This window comes from Sceloporus undulatus, chromosome 5 (assembly GCF_019175285.1).
Source record: "Sceloporus undulatus isolate JIND9_A2432 ecotype Alabama chromosome 5, SceUnd_v1.1, whole genome shotgun sequence".
NCBI lineage: Eukaryota > Metazoa > Chordata > Lepidosauria > Squamata > Phrynosomatidae > Sceloporus > Sceloporus undulatus.
In genome coordinates, this window is record NC_056526.1 from 23,076,451 (window position 1) to 23,101,474 (window position 25,024).

The window sequence follows — 25,024 nt, forward strand, 5'->3', positions numbered from 1 at the left end:
AGCTATAGAACAACACAGAACTTAAATTGCATGACAGAGGATTGTAGCAGAGCTTTAAGGAAGGCAGTTGAGAGAGAGGCATGTGGGAAAGATACAGTGGTAAATAAAGCTTCAGATTTTTCTGTAACACAATTCAAGTTTATTCCATTCATTCTTGCAACACAAACACAGTATCATTTAGCAATCTGATGTCTATGAACCATGATAATGATAAACCAAAACTGTGTCAAAATAGTTACATTGTGGAAAAGGTCAAATATCAAAATGCACAAAGCACTACTTTTCTTCTGTCACTTGGTAGAAAGATATGGTTGTTTCTCCATTTATAAAATATAAGACTGTTCCGTTGAGATTTTGCATGCAACACTGCAACTGCTCGACTAGGACATTCCACTCTTACCAGCTTCTTCTATTGATCAATTAACCCACTTAGTACTGAACTGAAGAATAAAAACTAAGTTTTGAAAGCAATGTCTATACAATGGGGAGCAAAAAGCTTTAAGACCACAAGTCATTATTTTAAAAAGAAATCTGCAAGGAAGGATATTGGTGTTGGATCTAACTCAGTACTTTTAAAATTTCATATTGGGAGAAGGACCTCAAGAGTTTCCACTAATAATAACTAGTATGAGACACTGGTAGCCACTATTTTTAATTTTTCAGATAAATAGAATCTCAATAACACATGATCTTCTAATTTTAAAAAGTGGTTAGCTTTTCCTAATGTTTAATACAGAACCGAGTGGCCTATATATAATGGTAATTGCAGAAATGATTGTGTTAAAGAATGAGTACTTATGTATATTTTAACTATTCTGTGTAAGTGGCTAACTTCTCATAATCCATTTTCTAAAATGAAAATGTGCAAGATGGGGAGTGAGAGTGAGATGGCTATAGGGAGAAAAGAGGCAAGCAGGCCCAAGTATTCCGACACTGAACTGCTAGAAAGAAGATCAAAGTCATCCAATGATACATAAGGAGAATTAAAGAAAACTATTAGTCCAGCTATGTAGCAGTGAGATTTTCACCTTTAAAACAGAATGATAGTTTCATTTCACACCAGGAGAAATTTCAAGTGGACTAGTTCAACTTTATGCATCAATATCTGGTTTTAAATTTAATCAGATTTTTTTCTTAACAGTACGTTTTGTGTAGAATAGAAAAGTGAACATGTGAGCTTACACCAACTCTGCATGCAAAGCTTGTATTTCTACATTCCTGCCTCAACTCAAAAATAGATTAAGTGGTTCTACTTTTAAGACTGCCTTAGAGAATTAACTTTGTTCCCCACACAGCTGCAGAACATGGTTATTGTGGGTGGTTATAAGGGACAAATAAAATGCAGTTTAAATTGTAATATTGGCCTACACTTTCACGTTGCCTATGGAGAATGTATTTTTCATTTTGTTTTGATAGACTAGTATAGCAAATATTTGTTTTTATTCTTGAATTTAAACGAAATGCTTTAAAAATTGAAAAAGAGTACATTCAACACAATGAAATGTGTGGACACCAGAGTTATCTGGGTGACAATCAAGACACAATATTTCACACACTGATGCAAAGCCAGTAGAGGTTTCCATGGGACGTTTTTAACATCATGATACAAAACCTATCCACATTTCTGAATAGGAATATCCAAGTACTGTACTATTTGCCCCGGCATCCCAAATCAACATATTTGTATATTACAAAGCCTTATGTATGAAATGTCCCTAAAAAGCTATCATGACGAATATTTGTGAAATGAACTGTATAAGCAAACATCGTTTACAAGGCAGTAAATGCAACATGTCATTATTTCCTTTGGGAATATGACCCTTCAGTCTGCTGTACTGTTATATCAGATCCAAAGTCAAAACAGTGACTCAGAAATCATTCAAAAATACATGCAACATATGAGATAAATGTGGTAAGGTTAAAGCTAGGACAAAGAAAGCTCCTGCCTTCTTTAAGAGAATAAAATGAAGTTATATTGAGAGCCATTTCTGCTGTAGTAGTAAACATGTTTTTTTCTAAATCATGAAGGGAAAAGCAATCATCCTCTAGCACCAGTAGGTCTGGAGCAGCCAGTTTGTTCCAGTATATTTTAATGATGTGCTGGATGAGGAAGTTCCAACTGGAAGCCTTTAAGGAGCAACTCTTTTCCAGAACTAGGCATTGTGTATCATCTGGCTGGCTAGTTTTCAATTAAATGTCTTAGATGGTGGGGAAAAACATGATTGGATCACCCTCTCAGTACCCCTGCTGGAGATATAGCCCTACTTTTGCTGTACAGTCCTTATTAAAACAGGCAGTTAAAAATTAAGTATGTGACCTTAGAAACAAAAGTATTTTGCTTAAGGAACAGGGACTACAGAACAGCTGTTCCACTGCCTTGACTGATAGATGGCAGCACAACAGCACTGGGGTACTACTGCCTTGACAAGTTGGAAAAATACAGAATAAACCATCCATCTCACAAATGTTCAGCATGTCTTAGCAGAACAAGGGAAGCCTATAGGCTGCATGTCAGACCACATTCTTCTCCCCTTGCCAACAGAGGTACAATTTTGGTAGAAATGGGGAAAGACTGCACCCTGAACAAAGTCTTGACATCAATTATATGGATTTCTACTCTCTCCAAACAGGTTCTCTTCTCTGATAAAGGTACCTAACTTAGTCTGATGTGTGATTTTTTCCTCCCTCTCCAATATTTAGCTGAAGAAGCTGGAAGATACAAAGAGTGATAGACAGGCAGCAGTGTGAGGCCACAGGAGAGACATTAGATCTCAGTCCATCCGTCACTGGAGAAGAGCTTTGATTGCCTGATTGTCAGTGGCTTCAAAGGCAGTTAGTCCATCTGGCCCTCTCACTGTCTTATCAGCACCCTGTAAAGAGATAAGAGCTGTCACTTTAGAGAAAGACATGGAAGAACAGGTTGCTTACCTGTAACTATGGTTCTTCAAATGGCCATCTGTGAAAGACACACAGGTCCATAGGCTCTTCTGAGTCCTAGAAGTTTTCAAAATGCTACTTTGTACAGAAGCAGAATTTCGTATGTGAACATAAAGCACCTTCTCACTGGGAAAATACTGGTACATTTGTATCTGCTTACTTAAGGTAAATATCTCTTACTTTACCACCTTTATGGAATTCTTTGCACATGTTTGAGTAGCACTATATATTTAAACATGAGCTCTGAAAGGTAGTTTCCAAACCATTCAGCATTGAAAAGACAGGTTTTAAATAATTCCACACTTCACACAGCATCTTAAGTTGCAGCTTAAGCAAAATTGTAAAAACTACAATTCATTATACTGTGCGTACACTTTTACATCTGAGGCACTTAAACAATCCAAATAATTTTACAGAGTAATAACACACACCAATTTTTAACTAAGAATTCCATAGTTACCTTAACATACCAGCTAAAATCCAGGTTAAAAAAAACCCTCATAAAACTTAAATGAAAACCAAAAGATTAGCCTCTAATATGAACTGCCCATAGTCTAAATCCAATTGCTTGTTTCAACTTGAATAGACCACTGAATCAATAAGATTTACATAAGTGCTGGCTTTCCATTCAGCAACTGATTTAATGGATCTGCTCTAGTCAGGAATAGCAACTGGATTCAACCTCACAGCCCAGTCACAAATAGAAGAAAGTGATTTTTTTTTTTTAAAAAAAATACTTTTCTATTATGGTTATAGTCATTATAGATGTCCAAGCATTCTGTTCTTTAGTTAAAATGTATCTATAGTAGACTTTTACTATGTACCCTCCACAAACTAGTAAATAACATCCAAAATATTCCAAGTACTGTTTCTGTTGAAGTCTAGCAAAAAGGGGAAAAAGGAATTTGAATAACACTGACCTCTACACCTACAAATGACCTTCTGGATTTCTTTATAAAATCAGCATTGCATGGCATTCCCTACACACCCACATGCAGATATAAAACAGTCTGAGAAGATTACATTCTTCAGCTGTTTATTTAAGTGACAACCAAACTTATAATATTCCAAGTCCATTAAAGAAATCCAAACACATAATAGCTGGAAACAAAAATGCAGATTGTTACCACAGCCACAATTCCGCATAAATCCAAGAACAGTGACTACAGTTGCTGTACAGAGAGCAGCCAAAACTTGCTAGAAGCCAAAAGGAAGGGAACTGGTCAATAAATACACACACTGAAGACAAATACTTGGCAAAAATAATGATACTCCTTTCTGTCCAGGAGATTGAAAAACATTGTTGTTCAACTCTGCCAGCCATCTAAAACTGATAACAGGAAATGGTGAGGACACTGCTTTTTCAGTGAGTAAAATAAGAGTGTGCACAATGCTGATAAATAAACTAGGAGGCTATATGGTGCAACAGCAGCCCGGCCACAGTGTGTCAAACAGTATAGTAGTCTTCTTTAAAGGAGTCTCTTGAATAGGATGGAAGATGATTAACCTTTTTGCCACCTTTGGCCAGTAAAATGAGGCAAGAGATTTCTTTTTAATGGTTGTTGCTAATGAACATTATCAAAATGGAAACAGGTATAGAAACCAGTGTGCTTGAGTAAGAAGAGTTTGGTCTTGATCTGTGTAACATTTGGGAAGCAGTCCTGTTGTAATCTGGGCAGTTTACTACTTCTCAAATTTAATCTCTTTCACCACAAAATGGGAAGATAAGACACATATTACTACAGGTTTGCTGTGAGGCAAATAAGGGGTTTTATAAATGGTAAGTGTGAGGGTATGAATACTTTAAATGCATACAAAGCATGCACAATCATTGGGGTTTCTTTATTCCAGCAAGTACTTTTGAAATCTCACCACTAATACCTGCATTTGCAGTAAAGAGAAAGGGCATGCATTGTGAAGTTCTGGGATTTACTAGAAAATATTATTAATCACTGTCATCCTTCTGGATCACTGCTACTGTTTGTGACTTAATGTTTTCTGACCTGTGAAATGCTACCCCTGGGCAAAAGTTGATCTGCTGCAGTTGGCAGGCAAGCAGTTTGGGGAAAAGGTAGGTGAAGTAGGGGGTGTGGGATGCAGTAAGCAAACTACATTGTGTACAGTTTTTAAAACAGGGATGGGCAAAGAGCAGCACAAGGACTGCATGTGCTTTCACTGCTGTTCTTTGAAACTGCAGTTTTTCCCAACCTGGGGGGGGGGGGAGGTCACTAACAGTGATAGTTTGATGTTTAACTAGGGTGCAGGAATCACAAATTCTACTGTTAAAAGAGCCATTTAAAATAAAATGGTGCAGTTCTGAGGCTGGTGCACCATATGGTGCCTCCTGGAGTTTGTCCCTAGATCTTCTGAAATTGCCCCCTTATATTAAAGATAGGTATATTTTTGGCTGAGATCTGGCAATCTCATTATTAGAGAAACAAAATTCTTGTGAGATTTTTACAACAGCTTTCAGAGGATAGGTCTAGACTCTTAGAAGTAGAGATAGTTAAAACATTAAAAGTTGCTGAGAAACACAAATAAATAAAAATATAAGCACAACCATAAAGGTCCCTTTTGCTATCATATATTTATTTAACCAAGTGATCTTACATAAAAATGTCAGTTAGTAATAAACAAACATATGAAGCTATGTGTGTCCACAGTTTTAAATAAAACCAAGAGCTTGTCTCTATCGTTTACATCTTAGTTAAAATTATTTTTTCTACATTTCAGTTTTAATATAGGATTGATTATAGACTGAAGTATGGTTAGGTATTTAAGGCCTGAACTTCCGAAGTCTGCTTGAATTTAATCTTAGGATGGGCTTGTAGTATGTGTCAGATTCGGAGCAATGACAAGTGTTCCTTTTAAGATTTTACCACACTAAGTGAATGTAGTCATGTTACTGTCAGTAGTTTCCCAATTATTGTTTTTTTGCATGCATAGCCATGTATGCAGGATACAAAATCTGGGTGGCCTTGGGGGTTAAATTATGCTTTGTCACTATGGTCTGAGTTCTGACCCATGCACATACTATGCCCTAATAACAGTCTAGAAGAAAAGTTCCTTTTGTCCTTCAACTTAGGTGGTCTTTCCATTGCTTTATCTGTGTTTAAGCGATGTCAGGCAGGTTGAATCACTACAAGCATGGCCCAAAGATATTTAATGACTCCACTCTGTCAAAATCATGGCTGTAATAGACTAAAGCCAATCACTATGATTAGTGTGTCAGCATCATCTGAGAACACTCAATCACTTGCAATCTCAGCACTTGAAGTTTCCCAAATGCACCTTACTTTGTGGTAAAATAATAAATCTATTTCAACTTGTCATTTGTCACAGTTTAGAGTAAAAGTATTTGAAAACAGTGGTATAAAAAAAGAACACAAAAGGAACACAGGGTGAAAGAAACACCACATGGTTTGAGTGTTCATGAAGTACTTGCAAAAATGCTTTAGGTTGAAAGGAACAAGTATTACTTCTGCTAAATTGTACAATGGTCTTCATGTTTATATTCACATTATCAAGCCTACACAGATTTTTTAAAAAATATTTTAGTTCACAGCAAACTGACATGATGCAGCTAGACCTTTAGGTAATGAATGAGGGAAGAATCCTACTTGATCTAGAAATTTCTGCCAGAAATTTCTGCTAGAATGCAAGAAATGAACAACAGCAACAACAAATGGAGAACAAGAATACTTTTTCTTTAAAAAGTCCCTGAATCTAAGGCGGGGTACAGACCGCCGCTTTGCGGCGGTCTGCTGCCGCCGCCAGTAGGTCCGCGGGGGAGCCGGAGCCTTCAGACGGCCCGACTCCCGCGTGGACCGAAAAAAGAAGCTCCAAAATGGAGCTTCTTTTTGCGTCGCGTTTGCGACGTAGCGAGGCGCCAGGGGCGCGCTCGCTACGTCAGCAGCGGCGCGACGCGTCTGGACGCTGTGCGTCCGATACGTAAAGATGGCGGCGCCCATGTAGAAGGGGCGCCGCCATCTTGTACGGACGGAGTCCGTACTAGGCCATGGGGCGTCTAAAAGAGACGCCCCTTTTTTAAAATGGGACGTCCTCCGGACGTCCCAAAGGGCTGTTTAGAAAGCCCCTAAGTGATTTCACAATTATGATTATACAGTAATAAAATGGTTTGGCAGAGGAATATCATCATGCATGGCTGATAACAGTTTGGTGATAATAGCAAACAAGGCAAATCTATCCAAAATAGCCACAGCAGGGCCAAAATAAACATTTGGCATTCAGCTTGTGGAAGTGGCTAGCACAGGTAAAGAAAATGTATACCTCCCCCATCCATTGCTTTTCCTCTGTATGCCCTTCCCCACTTTGCAGGTGTTCAATAGCAATTCATGGATACAGCAAACACATGCCTGAAATCATGACTAGGGAAAGGGATTGTAGAAAATAGGCAGTAGTTATTCAATCAGACTTAAGAAGTCAAAAGCTATTTAGTCTTTTAGTCATTAACTTTGGCAATATCACAAGTTGTTATTAATACAGCAGACTCACATTGACATGATTGAAATACTTTATGAATCAAGGTCAGAACCTATTGATCTTGACTGAATTTTTCTGAATTTCTCTTCTAAACCTTCTCTGCTCTTTTTATACTCAACCCACCATAGTCAATATGAAACTTGTAAAGCATGGAGTGAAAAGTAAAATCAAGTCAAGAAGAGCAGGATTGACATCATGAGTACTTTGGAGGCCAATGATAAGATTCTTAATTTATTTCAGCATGGTTCAAATTGAGATCCTCAGAACTAATGGTGAAAATTTTAACTACACGATTTTATCTTATTTGCAACACTACAATATTTTGTCACCAGAAGCAAGAGATGTCGTGCACATAGGAGAGGAAAATCTCTTCAAAAAATGATTCTATTTCCCATAAATTGGGAAAGCTACAGAAAGAGAGATGTAGCAACTACATAGACAGACAGATCGATCTATTTAAAGTACTTCAGAAGATAGAACCTAAAAATCTGTGCTTTAAATTTTCTTACAATCTCCAGCAAAACATCCTGTCCTTCTAGTCCAAACAAATCTAGTCAAAGGGGCTCTTCCATTAACCTAAAAGATTTAGCGACACAAATATTTTCCTACATTAAACATCGATTATTTCTATACAGGGTTGGGTTTAAGTTATAGAAAAATATGCTTATGGCTGTTAACCAATTACATGATAAACTGTATTCCTTCATAAACTCGTATACCAGCTTAGCTCAATATTGGTATGTCTGGGAAATGCAAAAAACTCACAAGTTAGCATTATTCTTAGAAGAAAAGCTATTCAACATTTTTTTCTGTTCCCTTTACTAGAACTATTAGAACCAAAAGAAAAATCTTATCATTAATTCTTAATTTTTCTAACTACTGATTAATACTGTCCATTGTAAGCCTGAGGGCAGGGAAATGTCTAATTAACAAATTGTAAGCCACTCTGATAGCCTTGGCTGAAGAGCAGGGTAAAAATAAATTATTATTATTATTATTATTATTATTATTATTATTATTATTATTCAGTCCAAGCTTTATCACTTACAGCTGTAGATTTCATTAAAGTGACAATGAAACTGCAAACACCTCCTTGCAGTAGAAATTACCTTGTTTTGGTTGTTTCATTAAGACAGCCGAAGATAACGTTAGTTTGCATTCCCTAATCTCACTAGTCACTGCTCACTAGTCTAGAAAAACAACCTGCACATGGTTTAGTTGTGCTATGAGTGCTGAAGCCCAGGGTCAATAATAACATCCTTTGCCTGCAGAAGACCCCAAATTAACTCATCAATGACTTCAGCTAAAGAATCTAAGGAAGTAGTATTGAAAACATCTGCTTGAAAGTGTAGAATAACTGAAGAAAGTACATTGGTTTACTACTGCAATAATTGCTCCTGCAGCTTAGAACATTTAAATGTCTCTGTTGCACAATTTCTCATACATACCTTTAGGGTATGTGGGAAATATTTACCTCTCTCTCTACAGATGTAGTGACCATTCCACAGCTGTTTAAGATTTTTTTATTGATTTAAAATCTTATGTTTCAAATTCGTTAAATTGATTTGACATGCATGCTTTTCTGAGATACCATGATATACGGCTGGATATATCATAGTTGCTTGGACAATGGTCATCTGGGGTGCCTTGAAGACCAAATCTTAGCAAACCACCACCATCGGTTTAAAGGCTGATGATTCCAGGCTGAATATTTACTACGCTTTGTTAAATGTTTTCCCTACTCCATTATCTTAGAATCATAGAATCGTAGAGTTGGAAGAGACCACAAGGGCCATCCAGTCCAACCCCCCTGCCATACAGGAAATCTCAGTCAAAGCATACCCAACAGATGGCCATCCAGCCTCTGCTTAAAGACCTCCAAAGAAGGAGACTCCACCACACACCGAGGGAGTGTGTTCCACTGCCAAACAGCCCTTACTGTCAAGAAGTTCCTCCTAATGTTGAGGTGGAATCTCTTTTCCTGTAGCTTGCATCCATTGTTCCGGGTTCTGTTCTCTGGAGCAGCAGAAAACAAGCTTGCTCCATCCTGAATATGACATCCCTTCAAATATTTAAACAGGGCTATCATATCACCTCTTAACGTTCTTTTATCCAGGCTAAACATCCCCAGCTCCCTAATAGGGCATGGCTTCCAGACCCTTCACCATTTTAGTCATTCTCCTTTGGACATGCTCCAGTTTCTCCACATCCTTTTTAAATTGTGGTGCCCAGAACTGGACACAATATTCCAGGTGGGGCCTGACCAGAGCAGAATAAAGTGGCACTATTACTTCCCTTGATCTAGACACTATACTTTTATTGATGCAACCTAAAATTGCATTGACCTTTTTAGCTGCTGCATCACACTGTTGACTCATGTTCACCTTGTGGTCTACTTGGACTCCTAGATCCCTTTCACATGTACTCTCGTTTAGCCAGGTGTCCACCATCCTATATCTGTGCATTTTATTTTTCCACCCTAAGTGCAGTAACTTACATTTCTCCGTGTTGAATTTCATTTTGTTCGCTTTGGCCCAGCTTTCTAGTCTATTCAGGTCATTTTGAATTTTGATCCTGTCCTCTGGAGTATTAGCTATTCCTCCTAATCTTCTTTTGTCTCTCTTAAAATTACAAGCCCCACAAACAAATTACACTTTTCTATTTTGCGAGGTATATATTAGGTGTTTCAGTAAAGTGATTATGATGACATTTTTGAAAGCGAGATGACATTTATCAAATTGATTCAAGTGTCAAAAATGTGTATCAGGCACATCTAAAGATCTCACCTTTGACAGGAGTAACTTCACACAAGAGACATGGCCTTCATAAACCGCTGAAAGGAGTGGAGTAATATTGTGTTTGTCTGGAGCCTATACAAAAGAAAAATGAAGTTCAATAATTTAAAGTGCACTATATATATGTGAATTATAGACTATAACAGTATTAAATAACACCACATAAGCAAGAATATAGAACACTAGATTTTTAAGAAATGCATACTTTTCTCATATTTGGTGATGCATAAATCTAATTCTTGGCTGTGGTCAAAAATGATGCTATTGAGAAAGAAACATATTTATAATCTGTCGTAAATGCAACTAAAGATAATGCTTTCTGCCTAAGTATTTTCCTAAGCCTGTGCTTTGAGAATGTGTATGTTGGGGCAAAACATTGACAGGAAAGGTTGATAGGTAAAAGGTTGTTTACTGAGGTTGTTTCAGTCCCTGCACCACCATCAACACAAAAACCTTTCCTCTGCACAGTATACCTTTCAGAAAAGCTTAGTTCCTTTTCTAGGGATTGTCTTTGGAAAAAGTGACTTTAAATGATAGTCACGATAAAGGTCAAGAATTCTTTGATGATTCCCTCCCTATAAACACTTAAGAAAAAGTGGGACTGGGAATCTTTTATCTGCTTTGTATTAAACAGATCCATCCTAACATTAGTGAAATACAAGGACTCCAAATAGGTTAGGAATGTTTTTCTAACATTCAAAATTGTGGCAAGAATGTATTTTCATCTGTAACTGCAGACACCATCTGTATTGATTTATTTTAAAAAACTTATGTAAAACATTTACCAATAGTTTTCCTAAAATGCTATTAATCTTAAATATCACTATTTGTTATGAAAATTTGGGATAAAATATTCTGTAAACAGTATTTTTCAAAATAATGGCAAGATAACAAAATACACTGGGATACTCATAATAAACCAGGTTCATTTTCTTTCTTAAAATCTCACACTACATTATAGCCATGAAAATGGATATAAAAACATTAACTCCCATCATTGGTGTGATATTCTGCTGAATCATTCCATTGTTTAAACTATCAAGATTAAACCAGTAACTTAATGAAGGCTGGAGACAGAACAGTTCCTCAAACCATTAAATGTAGCAGAAGAAACGTTGTTGTTTATGGTGTATACTGTATACCCTCATCCATTATCTCTGCTATAAACGAGTTTCCATATTGTTTTAGAATACATGCAAAACCTATTTTGATAGGTGGCAACACTACAACAAAAGAAATTGGGTGTGTGCACCAGGGGCAATCATGCTTCACCATCACTTTGAATTCTTAAACATCACAATTTCTCTCAAGCCCCAAAACAGAATTTCATCCAAGCACGACTGATTTTAATCAACATACATTAATATCAGCTCCCTTTAGTAGAAGGAATTCCAGGATCTCAAGCTGTCCACAATCTGCTGCATAGTGAAGAGGTTTTCTTCCACCTTCCAGTGTCCGATTAACATCTTCACCCTTCAGTATTAAGAAAGGTTAATAAATTTTAAAAGACTCTTTGGTGAAATGCAACTTTTTGTGCTCACAGTGATAAAATGATACATAGTCAAAGTGGAACACAGTGTTTCTTGAATACAAGACTGCTCAAGCAATGGGACTTTCTTCTTCCCCTCTCCAAAACAGAAAATGGTGATGTACTGGGGCTAGAGGGGAGAGGAAGAATCTGCCCTCTCAATTCTGGTGATGGAAAGCAGTCCAAACAGAAAAAAAAGATATTAATGAGATGCCACCCTAAATCATTACTCATAGACAGTAATACAAAACAGGGAACACGCGCATAAAGTAATAAATGAGATGCCACCCTAAATCATTACTTATAGACATCAGAACAAAGCAGAGAACACTTGTATTTTCAGAAGCTATAGCAATATAGAGATATATCAAAAATCTTTGTTGTTGTTATGTGCCTTTGAGTAGTTTCAGGTTTATGGTGACCCTAATGGTGACACAGAGCTTTCTTTGTAAGTTTCTTTGGAGGGAGTTTGCCGTTGCTATCCTCTATGGCTGAGAGAGTGTGACTTTCCCAAGGTTACCCAGTGGGTTTCAATGGCCGTGATTTGAACTCTGGTCTTCAGAGTCATAGTCTAATGCTCAAACTTCTACACCACACTGGCTCTCATGGCAAATCTAGTTTTCTAAAAAGAAAAGCAGGGGGAGAATATAGGCCCCATTACTGAGACTGCTTTATTTTAGTATGTGCTGTTGCAGATTTCAATTCACTTCTTTAGCTAAACCAATGGAATCTAGAACATTTGCCACAATGCTGTTTCTCCTATCTGCATGTCCTTCAGCTTAGAGCAATCTTACTGCCATTCAGAAATAGGTATCATACTTTCCTATCCAACTGCTCACAGCCTAAAGGTTCATCATGATTAAGATAACTGAAACGCTCGATATGTTATTCACCTAGCAATCATATCCTCCAAACAGTTCTTTTCACTGACAGGACTTTTGGAAACTTGTTCTTGCAGCACTTTATATTTGTTGCTGTGTGCCTTCAAGTCATTTCCAACTTGTGGCAACCCTAAGGTGAACCTATTATGGGGTTTTCTTGGCAGATTTGTTCAGAGGTTTGCAATTGCTTTCTCCTCACACTGAGAGCATGTGACTTGCCCAAGATCACCTAGTGAGTTTCCTGGCTGAGCTGGAAATCGAACCTTGGTCTCCCGAGTTGTAGTCCAGCACTCAAACAGCTACACTATGCTGGTAGTTTAGATGCTCCTTGAATCCCTTAAGATGAACTTCCCATAACTCCATATTTTGATAATACCTTTATTAGACCAACCAAAGAGGTATAAAACTGTGCTAATGTTTGAGATCTATATGCTTCCCGTCAGCCTTACGAAGTTCAGCATGTTTTACACAAGTGGACCCCAAATTTTTCCAGGCTACCATTCCCTTTCCTTTTAAGTAGCAACCCTAGTGCTCCCCCCACCCAGCACATACTTTTTGATATTAGGTCTACTGTTCTCCATGTAGTCATGCTGGCCACATAACCATGATATTGTCTCTGACAATACTGGCTCCCTCAGCTTAGTAACAAAGATAAGCACCGCCCCCTATAGACAAACATAACTAGACTACCTTGTTAAAAGAAAATCTTTACCTTTTCTACTGCAAACTCAAAACCACCAATCTTGGTTGCTGCTGCCTTTGCACCCATTCACCTTGGGAGCAGCAACCAAGCAGCTGGCTGAGCAGCGACCAAGAAACTTCTTGCTTTTGCCAGTTTTGCAGCTAAGGACAACACAGGGAGAGCCTTCTTGTTTGCTGTTTGACTCAGCTGCTTCTTCCTTTGTGCCTTGTCATCCTGGGAGCAGCAGCTGAGCAGTGATTGAGAAACCTCACTCATGCCAGCCTCGCAGCAAAGACCAGTGTGAACAAAAGAGGCCTCTTGGTTGCTGCTTAGGCAGCTGCTCACTTGCTGCTCCCAGGGTGCCCAGGTGCAAGGGACAAGCTTCTCCCTAGAGAGAAGGGACTCTCAATCCGTCATGGGGCGTACAATGGTGTGCAGCCTGTGTATATGTAGTGGGTTTACAGAGACCACATGCTCTGGACTGGAGACTGGGCCAGAAAGGAAGATATTTTAACTACAGAAACCACTCCAAGGTGTTTATCAGACGAGCTCTTAAAGAGGTACTATTCCAGTGTGACTCCTCTATCTGCCTCCTGTTGCATGCTGGGATTGGCAGTTTTAAGGAGGGGTATTTAGAATTCTCAGGCAGAGAAGTTCAGCTCCTTAAAACTGCCAATCCCAGCATGCAACAGGAGGCTGCTAGAGGAGTCACACTGGAATAGTACCTCTTTAAGAGCATAGTGTGATAAACATCCAAGACAAAGGACTCTTTCCTAGAATCAAGCACAGATACGTCTTCCCCGAGACATGCCTTCCTAACATAGCCTCAAGTGTCCACTCTCCCATAAAAAATTGTTTCTTCTGCTACCTGTTCTCTCAGCCTGTTTGATGAAAGAATGCAGGAGCAGCAATGCAACTCCAACCTGCTAGCCAAGTCCCAGCAAAGCTCACAAAGCTTATGCAGGGACCCAAATTTGAAAGCTCCTTTTTGTGGCCACTTCTCCCCCGCCACCATGTGCTCTAACTCTTTGCTCCAGGCTGTTCCAAAATAGTGCCTCTGAGCCACAGAAGTAATCCCCTGTACCCAAGCCTTGCACAAGTTTTCCAACTGCCATTACCAGAAAAAGACTCCAGTAAGGGAGTGAACACATAGGTAGGTAAAGAGCAGGAGGCACCACCACACAAAATGATCAGTGAGGATGTGTGGTGGTTTTCTGGGGACCCTGAAAAGAAGTTTAATGTAATCTTCCTCTCTATCATGCCCCTAAAGACTGCTGGTTCCCCTTGTCTTTCCTGCACACCAATACTTTGACTGAAGCCCCCCCCCTGCTGCCTCCTTTCCCCCCTCACTACCTTCTACTGCCCCCTTTCTGCCTCACTGCTCTCCTGGATCCTTCCACCAACCCCGGGAATCACTGTATTAGACTATGGACAGAATGGTTAAAAATGGGTTTTAAAAGTCCGTTATTAATTCCTTTCAAAGTTTAAAAAAATTAAATGGTTAACCCAAATGTAGGTAAACACACATCAAGGACAAGGAGATCAAGCGATTTAAGCATATACATGAAAGAAAAATGCCACTTGGAATGTAATTATCTTTTTGGTGGCAGATAATCAGTCAGAACCTGTGATCAATAGGTAGCATGTTTTATGTGGTCCAGCTGTAATACAGTGTCACTTCTTCTGGCGCTGTGTGCCAGAACAATGGAGCACGCACCCATGACGCATGCATGCTGCTGCTGCTGCGGCATACTGCCGCGAACACGAGCCCCATTACTTGTAATGGGGCTCGATCATACAGGTTTTTTGTTTTACGCGGGGGGCCTGAAATGGATCCCCCGTGTAAAACAAGGGCGCACTGTAACTCTACAGTTCACCCTTTCTTTACGCGGGGGATCCGTTCTGGACTCCCCCGTGTAAAGCAAATACTGCCTATGCTCGAGATCCATTTAAATGAATGGGGCTCGTGCACGTGGTGGCGCGCACACCCCATTCGTCCCTAAGGGACGCGCTGCCCCTTTTCCCTGAATGGCTTTCTGCATATACTGAAAGCCGTGTATGACATGGGCGCACTGTACATTGAGACATGATAGACTACAGTCCCCATCACCGCAACACCTTAAATATCTCCACTTAGAAGCTGCAAACTCAGAGAACACAGTGGTTCACCACCTTCACAATACAGTTTTTACCATGATTCTTCTACAAGCAAAGACAGAAAATCAAATTCAGTAAAATACTAATCATTACTTTTTTTCGTTCTTGGTTCAGAATTCTGGAAATATTCAACATATCTTTCATTTCTTAGGATTCAAAGCCTCAAAGAAAGTGTAGATATTATGTTTTTCACCCTGAATAACGGTCTTGATAAAGTCTAATCATTTAAATTCCTCTGTTCATTTGCCAACACAAATTAAAAGAGTGAATTAAATTTTTATTGTCTTTACCCCATTCACTGCACTATGGCATCAACCCATTAAAGAAGTACAATGAATAAATTTAATGATAAATCATTTAATTGTACAACTCTACATTTATAATTTAAACTGCTTATTACTTTTCATTCCAATTATTAAGTCAAGCCATCTATCTGTACTTTTGACTCTGCCTTTTACATTTTTCTATTGTTCCACCAGAAGATTATTTCTTTGAAAACTGAATTCAGTCAAATTGTTATAGAATGCTCATCACTAATGCCTTAATCCCTTGAGACCACTGGATGCACACCTTTTGGTCTGATGATACTTAAGAGTACTCCTTTCCTGAACAGCAATATATAAATCCAGCTTCTTGTATCTTATTCTTCCTCTTCTCACTAATAACTACTTAAAAGGCTCTTTCCAGGTCAACCTAAATTCTTTTGTCCCTGTAGGTAATGCACAACTTGCTGGTAGACATTTGTGTTTCGATCAGAGACATTAACAGAAATAACTAAATTTACTCTAGAAAGGCTTTAAGAAACCTAATGCTTCAGAAAGAGGTTGGCATGAATATTATGCTCCCAGTTAAAGTCTCTGTAGTATCTTAAGGATGGAAACTTTTTCACAGAAGTTTTACATTTCCTCAAAGTAAGTGTAAACCATCAGATAGCGGAATAATTATCCTATACACTGAAAGTTTTTGAACTGGTGGCAATATCTTAGGGCAGTGGTTCTCAGACTGTAGGACTGGACCCACAGGGTGGGGCATGTGAGACTTGGAGGCCCTGATCCCTCCTCTGATTAGCAATTTTTCTGTCCTTGAGAGGAAGAGAAAGACAAGGAGGATGCTTGGAACCTATGCCTGAGGGAGGAGGAGGAAGAGGAGAGCTATTTCCTTATAAAATGTTATAGGTGAATATACATGAATGTGTAAATGAAAATACACACACCAAACAAGCAGTATATTTTTACACATATACTATGTTGAGCAGCAAGGAGGGGGGCTGACATTCACATGTAGATGTAAAGGGGGTCACAAGGGTAAAATATTTCAGAACCATTAACTTAAGGAAACACTCTTGGATATCAAAGCAATACATTCTCAAACCTACTGATGGTAAGCAGTGTCAGAAAAACCAAGGAGGCACAAAAAACCCCGCTCAATTGTTCTAAAGCTATGGATACCTTCCCTAATTTATCATCCTCTTGATATTCTTAACTATAACTCCCATCATCATAAACTTCTGGTTTATGGAAAGTGCTATTGGAACTTGTAGTCCAAAACATCTTGAGGGCACCAGCTGGGAAAGTTGGTTTATCAATATGCTGATACACCCCACACTAGTATTTAGTACACATATTCCGTTTCAATATGTCAAATATGGCAGAAGTTAGAGAGGGTAAGAAGGAGAACAGCTAAGGTATTAATTCAGGAGCAGGCCCCACCCCTTTCAGAATCTTTAAAAGTGGAAGCTGATTAAAAACATCTCTGGATCCATTTTGCAAGAAGTGTTCAGGTGGTCTCTAAAAAGTCTCTAAACTAGGATGAAGCAAAGGAAAACAATGCCAAAGAACTTATGGGCATAATTGTTTGTGCTCAGACTAAAGCCTGGATGGGTGATAAAATAGTGGGGGTTCAGTGCTTCCAGGAAAGAGTGTAAGAGTCAGTGTAAGAATTTACACCAGGGGATGGTTACTTTTTGAATACAAGTTCACACACTGATCCATAGATAAGTCGACTCAAGTTTTTGGGGTCCATTTTTAACTAAAATTTCTAGACCTATACATGAGTATATACAGTAAAAGTTGGTGGAAACACATTGAACTGTGTTTTGTTTTTGTCTTTCTGGTGTAGGTACTGGTTCCTGTTCTTTCCATTTTATTTCTGCCTTTGGTACCAAATTTCCAGTTACAGAAGTAACACACAGGAATACATTTACTTTTTTAACTGACGTATACCTCATTGCCTCCTGTACTACATAAAACAGCAATGTTAGTTGGACCAAATGTCTTCTTAGCTCAGCAGCCAGCACTAAAAATCATGAAACTGTCAAGCACAATGGTAGCAGTTGCATGTTTAAAGATAGAGGTGCCCCAACCAGAGAGAGAAAAAGAGATTGATTTTAATAGAGGATGAGCACACAGTTAATACAGTATAGAATCCTCTAACTTGCTGCTTTCTTTTGCAGCTTCAGTCCATGGATAGGATATGTGTGTGTGTGTGTGTGTGTGTGTGTGTGTGTGTGTTTGCTTGTGCACGTGCGCATGCATAATCAAAATACAATAGGACTCCTACATCTTTAATAGCTGTGCACAAAAGGCACTGCGGTAGGATTAGTTTGTCATGCTACACCTGCTGTCCTGTTTTGCAGTTGGCCACTCTGTTCTGTCTGTGAATAGTTTCTTTCTTCAGTAGATCACGAACACTAGATGTAATCTTAACTACTCTGATAGGTACAGACCACTTCTGATGTTTAAGATCAGACTTCCCACCTTTAGAAATACATGAGCCAGTCTTGCATTTGACTTTACAACTTCACTACTTGACATACACTTCTAGAATGGAGTATGCTTAAATCTTCAGAATACCCCTAACATAAGAATAAATGCCATGGAGACCATCTCAACAAATAAACATTTACTGGAGTTTAAAGTGCAAACTAATTTAAAGACTTATTTCTCTCCTAATAATAATAATAATAATAATAATAATAACTATAGCAGCCAGGGACTTAGTAATGGTACTCCATAGATAAGGAACTGAAGCTAGTAGTTTTGGTGTCACCCGGTGAAGTAACTCATGGTGTCATCCCTCCATGACCTCCTCTCATACCACACCCATATATAACCCTTAGTAATATTTTTGTACTATTGTTACTCATAAATTGTAACTCCTATCCAGAATTTTGAAGTTAGGCATCACGGGCTGAAGGTCAAGATTTTCACCATTGGTTCCATATTTGGTGAATTTATATACTGTAATCTATTTCTAAATCTCAATTACACCTTTAGCTACTGCTGGCAGAAAGCTCTGTGTGACAGCTCTTCTCTTATTTATTTTGTTTAGGAAAAAAGAGTTATTTATTTAAAGTATTTCTTTATTGCCTCTCAGCCAACAATTAAATTACCGATTAAAACAAAAAGATAAAAACACATTAAAATACTCTTTAAAAAGCCCCTAATGCAATCTAAAAACAATGCTAGAACCTCATTTTAAAATTGTTACAACAGCGATTTAAAACACTGAATGCCATGCAGAACAGCACTGTTTTCGCTGCTCACCAGAAGATTTAAATAGAAGGGGCTAGCCTACTTCCTTGGGTAGCCAGTTTCACAGTCAAGGCACTGCTACAGAGAAAGCCCTGTTATGTGTGCCCACTAACCTATTTCACAAGGTGTTCGGACACACAACAGGGTCTTCTGAAGATCTCAAATTTCTGGCAGGCTCATATGGGAGGAGGCACAAAAAGATGGAGGGAAATGGGAGGAAAAAATCATAGAGTTGGAAGAGACCACAAGAGCCATCCAGTCCAACCCCCTGCCATGCAGGAAATCTAAATCAAAGCATCCCCAACAGATGGCCATCCAGCCTCTGTTTAAAGACCTCTAATACTCCACTACACTCCGAGGAAGAAGTGTGTTCCACTGTCAAACAGCCCTTACTGTACCAAGTCAAACATTCAACAGCACTTAAAGATGCTGGCCTCAACATTAACTGGCTTTTATTTTTTCATGAGCTTTTGTGGATATAAGCCCACTTCTAAGGACACAGTACCAAGTGTTTTTGTGTGTTATTTCAACAATGTTCCAACCCGTACTTTTTCTAGAGAGGTTGGAACATTGCCCTCTTTCAAAGAAGTATTTACAACCGGTATCACTCAACTAGCCAGTCATCCTCTGGCAGCTTTAATTAGCCAAGATGGACATAGGTCTAACAGATAAGTAGTTGGCCTAATCTTTCCAAGCAACATTCAAACATTGGTAGAACAGCTATAAATGTTACTTTAAGACACAATAGCAAAATATAAAAATGAACAATGCTGCACGTCATTAAAAGGCCACTGCAGTCAATTTCTAAGTCTTATTTGCTTGCTAGTGGAAGGAGAGTAAAGAGAGAACTGTCATAATCTCCTTAAAATGGAGTTCCAAAGCCTAGGGATAACCACCAAGGCAGTCCTCTCCCTTGTTCCTACCAAACATACCTGGAAAGGTGGTGAGAATGAAAGGCTTCACTCAAAGATCTAACAGCCCAGGCTGCATAATGCAGGAAGATAGTTTATTTGGACCCCACAAATAAAAGACAGAAAATAAAACAGCAATTGGGCACTTTTTCATGCACTCCATGTTTGTTCAGGTTTTCTTAAAATAGATTTAAGACCAATTTAATTAGCTATATCATCTCCATCTGGCTGCAAAGATAACACTAAGAAAGTCTTAGGCGCGTTACAGACACGCCAAAGGGGCGTGTTAGGGTTGAGAAGGGGCATCCCTTCCGGATGCCCCTCAACCCTAATACGGTCCGAGTCTGTACAAAATTGCGGCGCCTGTCCACATGGGGGGTTCCATTTTGACGTCGTGGACGCATAGTGTCTGAACGTCGTGCAGCGGAAGTGATGCCACGAGTGTGCGACTAGCGCCTCGCGGCGCCACTTCCGAGGCCCAGAAAGAAGCGCCATTTCGGCGCTTATTTCTTGCTGTGCCCGGGAGCCGCACAGTTTGGCCGCTGCGGTTCCCAGACATAGCAACCGGTGGCAGTGCGAGGCCTTACTCTGTCCATTCTGCTGCAGTAAATTATTAACTGTTAACACCTAACAAATCTTTTAGCAGAACAGCAGACACAGGAATGTCCCATTTCACACTCTCATAGTTGCAGCTGCAATTCTGTCCCAAATTAATAAGACAAGTAGAAAATCAGGAAGTAGGACTTACCACAGATTCCTCACAACTGAGCCCACTGCCTTACATAGATGTAGTGCAGAGCATATACAGTCAGTAGACTCTGTCTAAGGGTAATGCTTCCCTCTACCACTTGGGAAAACATCAATGTTTTCCTCTCATTTAGGGAACCCTTAATAAAACAGCAAAGGATGTGAAAAGAATTTCCAAGCCAATTTGCTATTGTGTGTGTGTGTGTGTGCTGTCAATTCACCTGTTGATTTGTGACAACTACATTAATTTCATAGGGTTTTCTTAGGCAAGCAATACTCAGAGGTTGTTTTGTCAGTTCTTTCTTCTGAAACATAACCTACAGTACCTGGTACTGATTGGTGGTTTCCTATTCAAGTACGAACCAGGACTGAACATGCTTAGCTTCCAAGACCAGACAGTACCTATTAGGTTGCTGAATCCAATACAAAACAGGATTAGGAGCCTGGCCCGAGTATGAAGGTGGGTGAGGATTAGGCTTCTGCTCAGGTTCAACTTTTATCCACCACTATCAGTTACAGAGCTCTTCACAATACCTAAGGCTACTACTTCTCCACTTATGAAATAAGGGTTTACAAAGGCCAAATCCTCAGAGGCTGCCCCGCCAGTCCTTCATTTAGCAATAGCAGTAACATTTATATACCGCTTATCAGTGCACTTAATCATTCCCTATAGTGCACTTAATCATTCCCTATGACAATGTGTAAGCCAAGTGCCCCCAACAAGCTGGGTACTCATTTTAGCCACCTATGGAAGTATGCAAAGCTGAGTCAACCCTGGAGCCCTGCCCAGGATTGAACTCATAACCTTGTGGTTGTGAATGGCTGCAGTAAGCACTGAGCCACCAGGAATCCTCCTCCACCACACCCTTGTGCACTTATGTCCATTTATGTCAGTTGAAGAGTATATCCAGGGTAGCCATGTTGGCCAAATAGCAAAGTGCAATAACAACCAAAATCCACAAAACCACAATAACTTTATTTGGACAACTGAAACACACAAAATACATGTCACAAGCTTTTGAAACTCCACTGGCTTCTTCACCAAGCAAAGGTGTTAAAAAAATAATACAGGAGGAAAAAATATTGCCATGTTAATCACAGGCCGGATGGTGTTCTGAGTATGGAGGGATATCTATGCAGGCAGGCTACTACTTTTTGCCATATTCTAGAGTATGCAAGGTAACAAACACTCCTCTGAGCATGTGTAGATTGTGCACCAAAGCATCCATTTTTAAACCTCAGCCATTTCATTAGAAGAGCCAATGTGGTTTGAACACTGGACTACGGGTTTGAATCTCTGCTTGGCCATGGAAACCCACTGGATGACCCTTGCCAAGTCACCCACTCTCAGCCTCAGAAGATGGCAACGGCAAGCCCCTCTCAGAAGAAAACTGCCAAGAAAGCCCCATGAAAGGTTCGCCTTAGGGTTGCCATAAGTTGGAAACGACCTGAAGAAACACAACTATAAAAAGGAAGAAGGCAACAGGAGAAGAGAGAGGCCGTGGTAGATTAACTACATCAAGGAAGCCATAGCCCTGAGTTCCCTAGATCTGAACAAAGCCATTATTTGCCACACTCTGAAGAAACTTGCCAAGAAACCCCCATGACAGATTCACCTTTGTTGTTGTTGTTATCATGGTTAACCACTTTCGCTTCAATCGTGACTCATGGCGACCCAGTGGATCAGACATCTCCAAGGCCCCTGTCCTCTACTTAGGTCCTGTAATTCCACCTCAACATTAGGAAGAAGTTCCCTTTTTTGTTTCATTTATTATAAGATAAAAGGTACCATTATTCAAGAATAAACATTTTAAAACTTCAACTTAAAATTAAGACAGATATTATATTAGGCAAACGTTTTGTTCCTTCAGTTCTTCCAGGTCTAACTATGCATGGTTTGCATTCTGTCCGTTTCTTCTCTTGTTCAGTCTTTTTGATTCTGTCGTTAATAATTCGATGAAACCTGTTTCCTCCAAAAATACCAATAACGCATACAGTCTCTAAAACCAATAATGATATCATTCCCCACTTGTTACTTAAATATTTCATTACCGGATCCCAGATTTCTACAAACCTTCCTAGGCTTTCATAATTTATTAAACATGTCAATTTGTCTAATTCAGCCATTTCCCACATTTTCATTAGCCATTCTTGTACAGAAGGGACTGCGCTTTCTTTCCATTTCTGGGCTGTTGTCACGTAATGAACTTATTAAGGTTTCTTCCGTTAACTTTTGTATGGAATTCCAATTTTTTAAAGCTTTCAGATGCGTCCACCGCTGAAAACCTAATAGTGTCCCTGCATGGTTTTGACATTTCCAGCGTCTGCTACTTAAACTTTTTTAAATACGTTTTTGATAGCTTTTCTGGAGATAAGTACCAACATCAGGAAGAGCCTAGTAAGAGCTGTTCGAGTGGGATATACACTTCTCCCTCCGCATTCGCCAGGGACAGGGGCACAAGACCCCCGTGAATGTGGGGAAACGGCAAATAACTAAGAACACCATGTTCTCTTTTCACCTGAAAGGACACTCTCTAGGAACCTCTGGGGCAATTCTGTGGCCAACGTCCGACAGACACTGACCATGGGACTGCGCTGGAGGAGCTACAAAGGCCTAGTAGAGCGCTCTCTCTAGGAATCTCTAGGTCAGGGGTAGGCAACCTGCGGCCCGGCAAGGCCTTGGGACCGGCCCCCGCCTGGTCCTGCCGCCGATTGCCGCCAGGGCCTTTGGGGGGTAATTGTCTATAGAAGCCTCAGAAACATGCATTTATATTAACATTTTTTAAAAAAATCTGCAAATTTTTTCACGTGTCCTCCATTTTTTAAAAAAAGTGTCTTCCATTTAAAAATTTTGTCCTACATTTGTCCCGGTTTATTTATATATGTATTTATTTCTTTAAAAATATTTAATTATTTATTTTTTGGCTTCCCCCCCCCCCAGTTGTCTGAGGGACAGCAACCCGGCCCCCGGCTCAAAAAGGTTGCCTACCCCTGCTCTAGGTCTTTCGGTGCAACCTTTAAAGTTGACCATAGAGTTGAGCTGGAGGACCTAGATATTCCCAGAGAGAACATATGAACCAAATCCGTGGATAATCGAATCCACAAATGTCAAAGCCGCAAATATGGAGGGATGAGTGTATATTGGAGTGTGGTAGACTCTCCCTTCCTTGGAGGTTTGTGAACAAGAGCCGTGCTTTGACTGAGAGTTCCTGCATGGCAGAATGGCCCTGGGCTGTGTCTGGGTGGTCTGTCTCTTCCAACTCTAGCCAACCTTTCTTTTGGGGGGATCGAGGGCCACTCCCAGGAGCAGAGGAGGCGCGGGGCAATGGAGGCCAAGGCTCCTGGTTTGGCCTGGCTTTTCCCCGCCCCTCCGTGCCTCTCTCCCGCCCAGCGGCCTTACCTTGCCCACGTAGTCCTTCACCTCGTCCAGGTCTCCGTTCTTGAGGGCCCACATGAACTCCTTGTCGGACATGGCGGCGGTGACGCGGGGAGAGAGAGAGAGAGAGAGGGAGGGAGAGCGGGAGCGAGCGGGTGGGCGGGGCAAGGCTCCGGCGGAAAAGGGGGCGTGGCGCTGGCCTCTCGTGGCGGAGAAGAGCGACCGTTGCGACCGTTACTCTCCCTTCAACTGCTGAGGAAGAAGCCCCGCGGCGCCCCACACTCAAACGCTACCTCGCCCTGACTCTATATACATTTATATAGGGGCTCTCCCCGTCTCGCCGCCACGCACGCGCGCCACTTCCGGTTCGCGACTCGTTGGTTCCGCCAATCCGCCCACGGCTCACCGGAAACGAGTGAGACAAGCAAGCAAGGAACTGCGCAGGCGCAGCCGAGGATGACCTCCTCCTCCTCCTCCTCCCTCACAGCCCCGCCCACTTTTCTTTTTCCCCCTCCCTCTGAAGAGAAATGGCTTCTGGCGCATGCGCGTCCACACGGAGCGTCTGAGTCGCTCCTAGAAACCGGAGGAGGAGGAGAAGGAGGGAGAAAGAAGGAAACCGCGCATGCGCACAGGTAACAAGACGGGTGGCTGGTGTTCGCGCATGCGTAGTTCGCGACAGGAGCGTGGCTGAGTTGTGGGTTGCTTTCACTTCAGCTTTTGAGTTGTTTTTTTTAGGCTGAGGTCCAGTTTGAGACCGCCTTTACTGCCCTGGCTCAGTGCTAGGGGATGCTGGGAATTGTAGTTTATTATGGCAGCAGAGCTCCCTGACAGAGAAATGTGTGACAAAACGACAGTTTCCAGAATTCCCTAGCATTGCAATGCCAGGGCAGTTAAAGCGGTCTCAAACTGGGTTATTTCTGCAGTGTGTTTGGGACCAGAAAGTTGTAGAAATGCATGGATTCCATGAAAAATAA

The 25,024-nt window shown here is 40.3% G+C and overlaps 1 protein-coding gene across 1 annotated transcript; it reads right to left on the reverse strand.

Annotated features, from left to right (window-relative positions):
- Positions 1-116: 116 nt before the first annotated feature.
- Positions 117-24,441, reverse strand: MTPN (myotrophin). The gene is made up of 4 exons (XM_042468487.1): positions 24,075-24,441; positions 11,595-11,708; positions 10,227-10,310; positions 117-2,870 (listed from the first exon to the last, which is right to left on the reverse strand). The coding sequence occupies exons 1-4, from the start codon at positions 24,144-24,146 to the stop codon at positions 2,784-2,786; spliced, it is 357 nt and encodes a 118-aa protein (XP_042324421.1). The 5' UTR covers positions 24,147-24,441; the 3' UTR covers positions 117-2,783.
- Between the last annotated feature and the right edge of the window lie 583 nt (positions 24,442-25,024).

Bases quoted from the DNA above. Each gene is read 5' to 3' on its own strand.
- MTPN (XM_042468487.1), bottom strand. From the start codon at position 24,146: ATGTCCGACAAGGAGTTCATGTGGGCCCTCAAGAACGGAGACCTGGAC. The intron at 11,709-24,074 runs GTAAGGCCGCTG...TTAATACTGAAG, and splicing joins TGAAGGACTACGTGGGCAAG to GGTGAAGATGTTAATCGGAC. The intron at 2,871-10,226 runs GTGAGATCTTTA...ATCTCTTTACAG, and splicing joins TGAAGTTACTCCTGTCAAAG to GGTGCTGATAAGACAGTGAG.